This window comes from Engystomops pustulosus, chromosome 7 (genome assembly GCF_040894005.1).
Source record: "Engystomops pustulosus chromosome 7, aEngPut4.maternal, whole genome shotgun sequence".
Classification (NCBI taxonomy): Eukaryota; Metazoa; Chordata; class Amphibia; order Anura; family Leptodactylidae; genus Engystomops; species Engystomops pustulosus.
The window spans coordinates 96,851,164-96,859,138 of record NC_092417.1 but is presented as its reverse complement, the minus strand read 5'-3'; the positions used below and the strand labels follow the sequence as shown (position 1 = coordinate 96,859,138).

At 42.1% G+C, this 7,975-nt stretch overlaps 1 protein-coding gene across 3 annotated transcripts in view; it reads right to left on the bottom strand.

The window, feature by feature from the left end:
- Nucleotides 1–177: 177 nt before the first annotated feature.
- Nucleotides 178–7,975, bottom strand: part of MARVELD3 (MARVEL domain containing 3) — a 21,913-nt gene continuing 14,115 nt past the window's right edge. The window contains exon 4 of one of the 3 annotated variants that reach the window (XM_072117309.1): nt 178–1,259. In XM_072117309.1, the coding sequence (XP_071973410.1) occupies nt 688–1,259 (572 nt within the window). In that variant the 3' untranslated portion in view covers nt 178–687. Of the gene's footprint in view, nt 1,260–1,293; nt 2,310–7,975 lie in introns of those variants that run through there. The other 2 variants (XM_072117308.1, XM_072117310.1) reach the window with 2 other exon arrangements.

The window sequence follows — 7,975 nt, the reverse complement described above, 5'->3', positions numbered from 1 at the left end:
CGCGCGGCTCTCCTTCACTTCCTATGTTGCCACGTACATGGTAAGCGCCGAGCACGTACCTCCCTGCGCCGGCTATAAAGTTTAAAAAGTGTTTTAAACCGCGATACCGAGGTTTAAAACACTAACAAAAATAAGCTCCGGCACCAGCTCACCCTGAGCTGGTGCTCGGTATTTCCATCTGAAACCTGCCACTTCAAGTGGTAGGTTTCCTTTAAGAGACAACATTTTGTCATCACCCTTTTAAAAGGAATTACCATTAAAATAACAATAAAAAGTCCCTTCCCCTGAATAAAAAATACAAAGCCACATTCATATCATGGATCCCTTGATACTGCTTGGCACGTTCTGATCCAATGTTGATGATGCTGTTATACCAGGCCTTAGCACCACTGCAGCCAAATCACTGACTATGTGTCAAGTATGGATTGTTCCTTTACCGTTTTTATACAGGTGGTACAGGCAGTACTTTTAATTAATTTAATAATACATTTTTTGGTTAAAAAATGATTCTGAAAGATTCAGGACACTGTTCATACACACATACATTATACTTCTATAAAATTAATGGCTGCATTTTTCTATGAGATCCGTAAATATAAGAGATATAGTTCATATCAGTAGGATGCATCCTTATGCCAGGATTTGGAGTGCCAACTGGTGATATAAAAGTAATGAATGTATTGCTGATCACTGGTGTAGAGCCCTTCTTTCCTTGTATGCCTTGATCGCTAGGACAACACTGGCTCCATGTAATATAATCAGTAATATAACAAAGGTTGCTGCCCCTCCGTCGGTCCCAGCAAGATCACAGTTCATCCACGTCAGTCCATTTCTGGCATACAACCTCTCTCTCCTTTTACACACATCAGTAGAATTAATTTGGAGAGCAAAATGTAAGAACACCCCCACCGCAGCTCCATAACCCAGTGATGCCACTGCACTGAAAGTGGCCTCAATCAGGAGCCATTTCTTAGACAGATCCAGTAGATGTCTGGATCCGTGAGCCAGGATGGCAAGTGTCAAGGTCCCTATCAGCAAGCATACTGTCACACCTCCGTATATCAATGGAGCCCGCAGTAGTGTGAATTCCTGGTCCAACTGACGCGCCTCTTGCAGCTCTTGACCCTCAAAGGGAAAATATCCCCCTCCAAAGCCACCACTTGCCATGCCAGCACTGAACCCAGATAGAGCAAAATGGGAGGCGATTACACAAATCAGAACCAGAACGTTGAGGATCACCTCCAACATCTGCAGAACACCTAGGTGAGAAAGAGAAGAGGCTGAGAACCCGCTTTCCATTTCTTTCACGTAGAGACACCATGATCATAGAAAAGGGTAAGGGTGTAGCAGAGAAAGTAATATGATTTGTAAAACCCTGTATATAAAACAGATATAAAGTACAGTTAAGAATCCTAAAGCATTGAAATTCTCAGGGAAACCTACTAGATAATAATATGGGTGCATGAAGTTCTGACAATTATCTTAGATGACAGGTTGTCTTCAGAAGGATCAATTAATATTAGACCTTAGGAAAAAGACAAATCCTTTGAACTGCAGTTTTCACATTTAAGTTGAACAATCTTTTTAATGACATTTTTTATTTTGTACAAATTATTTTTTTAAAAAAAAGCTTCACAATGCATAGTATACCATGTTACATGTATTTACAAGTTGTGGACCAGGCGTTGGGTGCACAGGCTAGAATTCAACAGTGATTGGCGGCTTCTTTTTCTGGCGGCGGACAGTTCGGAAACCCTTAATGGCGAACATAGCACTCATAAAGAAGGCTATAATGGACATGCAGGCAAACAGAGCGGCAGCGATGTCAGCCCCATGTAAGGCACATGTGAAGCCTTGGTAACCTTTGCTACTATACAATGCCTCACGGTCTTTGCAAATCTGAGAATTGTAAGCATCCTGTAGGTTCTTGAAGTAGAAATAAAGCGCTGGCATGTATCCCACAGCAATGGAAATGTCTAACATGCACTCCACCAGCAGCCATATAGGCCAGCGCCATGGGACCCGCAGCACACCAATAAGGACCATAAGGCAGCTAAAAGCCATGATCGCGCCACCAAAGGCCATGGAAGCAGTTACGGTGGGAAGCTTTAGATTGTAAAACTGGACATCTAGCTCCTGAGCCCTCTGTCCATCTGCACCGCTAAAGCCACTGTAGGCCCCACCAAATTGGTAATAATAAATTCCTCCCAAATTAGTGATCCCAGTGAAGCCCCCTGTGGAGTTGTAGGACACAGAGCAGCATATCAGGATTAACATGTTGAGGAGAACTTCGACAAGCTGACAGCAAGCTGAAAAGAGGGAGAGTAGACAATCACAAGTTAGGGAGAATGAACACACATTAAAGCAAACCACTGCTATCCCATCTTTCACAGCTACATTACCTGATTTTACTATTGACATATTATTGGGGGGGAGGGGCAACTCTAATCCAATTCAATGTATTTTTAAAAGGGCAGTAGACCTATTCAAAAGCTTTCCTTTAACAGTTATTTAGACAGTGTTGGCCCACCCACCAATCAGTTATTGATGGCGTATACTGAGAATTTGGCTGGAAAACCCCTTTAAGCCAAATATCATATTGTGCTATTTTTCAGTGTGTACATTTTGTTTTGGGATGTAGGAAGCATTGATGAATATTCCTGTGGGTACTTTACTTTCAATCCTAGGGCCACCCTTTAATCCTGAATGGCAAATCTGAGTAGTCACAGAGATATGCCCACTGCCCTCATATTCCGCCGTAAGAAGACAGACTGCCTATGTTGGCCCTCCTGTTTACCTGCATACAGCTTGTGATGACTGTATACAATTGGTGGCCATAGTATTTAAGGATATAGTTTGACAGGATACTCAGACTGCCTCCACAAGCTCTAAATTCTCATGTGATGCTGTCTTGCGTTATCATGGGATGAATAGCAAAGCAGAGAGGAAGATACAGAATGATAGCAGGCTAACATTAAATATTCAAGATGGTGGCGGACCAGAAATGGAGAATAGGTTGAAATGCTGTAAGTAAAAACACAATACGTAAAAACATGCAGAGTATGACAATCAGCAGGGGTGCAGTAATGAAAAGGGCTCATAACCCTTAATCAACATGTTATCTATATTCTCAATGATGCCCTTCTAATATTCCACATTATGCAAAAAAAAAAAAAAACTTTAAGAGGTCCTGTCATGGCAATTTGAGCCACTAAACCACCCACAGGAGCGGTGGGTTAGTGTCCCAAATCAACGTTTTCCAAGTCGATCTGTGGCTTCAATGGGAAATAAAACATCATAGTTACCTAGAGACAATTTCGATGAGGCTCATCTGACTCATCTCTTGTGCTCTCCGCTCCATTGCACTGGACCAAGGTAAGTATAACGTTCTATTTATTTTACTAGCGGCCACAGAGGAACTATTTGAAGGGCAATTTGGGACACTACACCACCGGACCTAAGATTGGTTTAGTATCCTAAATCACCATGACAGATCAGCTTTGAATCTACCATAAAAATCCAGGATAAACCAGGAACACTACCACAGTCAGTCTATGAGTTAATCTTCTTATATTTGATATCCATGGCCTCCTTGCCATGCCAGCTGTAATGGCACACAGTGGGAGCCGGAGTGCTCTTTGCACAGTGATACAGCCTGGGAATGTGCAGCATGGAGGGGCTCCGATAACACTCACAGGAGTCCTTCAGGCTCATTAACTTTAAAAGTTGATTTGAGAAGGAAGGAGGCCATGGATAAGAAATATAAGAAGATTGACAATCATGGTGCCTGGATCTATGAGCAAGTGCCCTGGTTTTTCATTATTGATTTTGATCATAGATTTCTTTTTAAGGTTGCATTCAATGACCTAAGGAGTAACAGGGATGAAGAAGAGTCAAAATAGACTTATCCTTTCTGGCTAGACTTATGTCCGATAAAATGAGCACTTAATCATAAGCCTAGCTTGCCTAACTAGCTGCGCAAACTGCAGCTAACTCACGTCCCCATAGACTTCCATTGGCCACATTCACAGCGTGGTAAGGCACAGTGCTTGCATCATGTTTCACTATGTTGTGAACGTGCCGTGTGGCCATGCTGCAAATTATAGAGCAGGTCCTATTCCTGTATGGATTTCAGTCATTGCCTACGGACAACAGCAGGGCGAGTCAGACAGGCTCAGCTACCTCGTGTGTATAAGGCCTAAGGGACAGTAACTAAACCTTCTGTCCTTCTGTGTAATTTTTCTAGTAACATACAAGTAAAGTATAGTATGACATTATCCTGCCACCATCATGGATAATGGTTGGAGTTTGTGGGCCTTAATCTTCATGACAGGATCATTTACATTTTTATGCATCTGGCAATCTAAGCAAAATAGCCAAGACAATGTGCCTAAGCGCCCATCCAATCATGAATTTGACAGCCTGCAGCTTTAAGGGCACAATGAAAGTTGTAGCTTTAAACCTGGCATACATACATAAGCTGTTATCTTATCTATGGTTAGGTAATTATTGTCTCCAGTTTCACAAGTTTACAACAAGAAAAATTATAAGTCAACAAGCAAATAAAAATACTGAAGGGCATGCAACAACCAGAGATTGAAATTCCCAGGGTGCAAAGTGCAGAACTTGCAGATATCAATGCATTAGGAGTCAGCTGACTCCATTTACAGCAAGAAAGGAAACAACTAAGGTGAAGAGCGTCATGCTGGGAGGATTAGTTACATGCCAAACACGTACACTGGGCCTCAATTGTCACAACTGACTTAGGCCCTGTTCACATTGGTTCCACTCTCTATTCTGCTGGATTACCATTGGATACAGTTAACAAAAATAGCTTCGTTGACTGCTCAATTCTTGCTGGCAAAAGAATGAAAACCTTATAGACCCCATTATAATTTAATCTAATCTAATAGAATCAGAAGTCATATGGATTCATGGCTTTCTTAGGAACCCGAAGCCAAGAAGCTAGTGTGAGCAAACCTTAGGACTAGACCTCTGGCTAATAGCAACCAACTCCTGCTCAGTTAAAATTTTCCCAAAGCACTTGGGAGCAATAGGTAACAAGGTTGATTATTCTCACAATTGCTGCTCATCATCTAAAAGAAAAAGTCTCTTATTTAGTATAGGTAGAGAGAAGGTAGGCTCCTGTATGGTCAGCTCAGATAAGAGGGGCCCTGTGATTTACATAAGACTTTCCTTGGTTTTAAAGGGAACCTCTAACCAGGGACCATTTTTTAGCCTCTCCCCTGCTCCCACAGACAACTAATACCATATCCCCAAACAGTTTTTATCAAAATTCTGTCATTTGTGGATCAAATGATAACTTACATTAAACTTTAGCTGGCTCTCTGCCAGCTGTGTCCCCTGGGCGTGTTCATCACAGAGCTAACCCCTCCTGTGTAAAGGGCCCCTCTTCCTTCACTTTGAAAACAAACTCCACACAGTCAGGAGGGAGGAGAGTGTTTTTTCAGAATGAAGCAAGAGAAGCATTTAATACAGGAGGGTCAGGGGACACGGCTCTGTGATGCACACACACAGGCGGGACAGCTGGCAGGGAGCCAGGTAAAGTTTAAAGGGAACCTGTCACCGCTGTTTCAAAAAAATACATTTTTTTTTAACACCACTGATGCTTACAAAAGCAGAAAATCAAGTTTTATTCTTTAACTGGTACTTAGGGAAAACCCAGCGAGTCAAGGTGGGCGGATCACCTCGGCTCGAGTCCTCGCCCTCCTCTCGGCATGTCAGCCAGCACATGCCTCCATCTTTCTGACGTCACGCGGCCCCCTGGTCGAGTCCCCGCACATGCGGCCGCTCTCACTGCACATGTGTGGCTTCCTGCTCACTTATTAGCAATGACAGCTGAGAGCGGCCAATGGGCATGTGCATTCTTTTTTTTTAAAAAGATGTGACAGGTTCCCTTTAAGCATATGCTAATAATTGCCTATGGATGGGGATGGCTAAAAAAAGGGTCTCTGGTGACAGGTTCCCTTTAAGATACTACAAAAAGTGACTAGACTCACCATAAAGATGGTGAGTTCTCATACACGTTGGAGAAAGCAGGGGTGATGTTACGTGCAGAAGTATATAGCTGGGTATCATCAGCATAGAGATGCTGGAAACCAAATCTGCTGATGGTCCGATAGGGGCAGTATAGAGGGAAAAGAGGACCTGAGCCCTGAGTGAGAGGAAGATGAGAAGAGAAAGATACAGAAAAGGAGACACTGAAAGTGCAGTCAGAAAGATAGGAAGAAAACCATGAGAGTGCAGTGTCCTTTAGGCCAATGGAGTGAAACATCCTGAGGAGGAGCTGGGGGTCCACAGTATCAAATGCTCTGAGAGATCCATAAAAATGAGAAGAGAATAGTCACCTTTGGATTTAGCAGTGGGAAAATCATTGGAGACTTTAGTAAGAGTAGTTTAAGTGGATAGTGCATGGTATGAAAACCAGACTGTAGGGGGTCAAGGAGGGAGTTAGCTGAGAGATAGAGGGTTAGTTGAGAAAAAAAGTAGGCATTCCAGGAGTTTGAAAATGAAAGGGAGGTTAAAGACCGGTGGATTGGAGAAAAACTATTGCCGCACACGACTACAACTACGGATGCTGGCAGGGGTCATGACTACAACTACGACGTGTGCGGCAATGACAGCCATCTTTGTAGTTTTTCTCCAATCCACCGCTAGTCACCAAGGACGAGGATTTCTCCACATCCCGGTCCTTACCGTCCAGCTATAACACTATAAATTAATTACATTCAGGACGCAATATAAAGGTACCATTATAAATAGGTCATATATATAAGTTATGCATTTCATTATTTATTGATTTATTGTATCTGAGTAAATATTTGAAATTTATCTCTGCTATCCATTAATTGGTCTGCCCGGTCTCCATAACCGGTGATCATACCGCGCCAAAACCGCTTTTTTAAAAGCCACATGTATGTCAACAGATTTATGCAACTGATGAAGGATCCACCCCGGGTCCGAAACGCGTTTTGCTTTTATTGTTTTATATACTAAATAAATCCTTTTATGTACCCCGCCGGGTCCTACTTCTGTTGTACCCACGGGAGAGTGTCATCATCACCTTTCCAAAAACTTCAGGAAAAGTGCATCTATCTACTATTTTTGGTCAGGGTCTACACCGAAGAATACACTCCCTAGAGGCAGCGCTACAACGTATATTCTTTCATGCATATATGAGTTGTGCCATCAGCACAACTCCACAAGGTGAGCATAATAGCCCACACTCCTTATATTTAAACAACTGTAAAAAGTTAATCTTCTCTCTTTTATTCCAGCATTGAGTGGAAGCAAGTCAAGCTTGTTTTTTTTTCTTTTTTCTTACACTTGCCCCAGCCCCAGTGATTCCTTACAAATAGCTTAGTTCATGATAGAATAATGGTTTTTACAACTAAGTACTTGCTCATTATGAAATGATTCCAATTTATTCCCCATATTACTGGGATTAAGTGGAATAACTTCAGTGTCAACTATTACTTACAATAACAAATAACAGAGGGGCAATGATAACAAAAATGTCACAGTTTTAGTCTTTATGAGCATGAACATATTTTCTGAACATGTTCTAATCATTGTTCCAATGACTGGGACACGTTTCTATTTACTTCATTTCTATGGCCCTGTGTTTGAGCCGACTTCCCAAGCTGCAATACTCAGAGCAGGTTCTATTCCTGTCTGTGTGTGACAATCAGTCACACACAAATGACACATATGCCACGGACTCATTATTTGTGGCCCATGATATGCATACATTTGTGTGCACTTGGTCTTAGTAAGAGTAAAAATCCAGAAGGGGCACAAGGTCATTATAGAAATTTAATATTATGTAACTACATTATAAGCTCAGCAGGACATTTTGTCTTGGGAGGAGCAGGACCGTCGGTTCCACACAGATAAGAGTGAAGCTGTATCCTTGCCCCCGGAAATGTGTGTTATTTTTCACTAGGAGAACAAT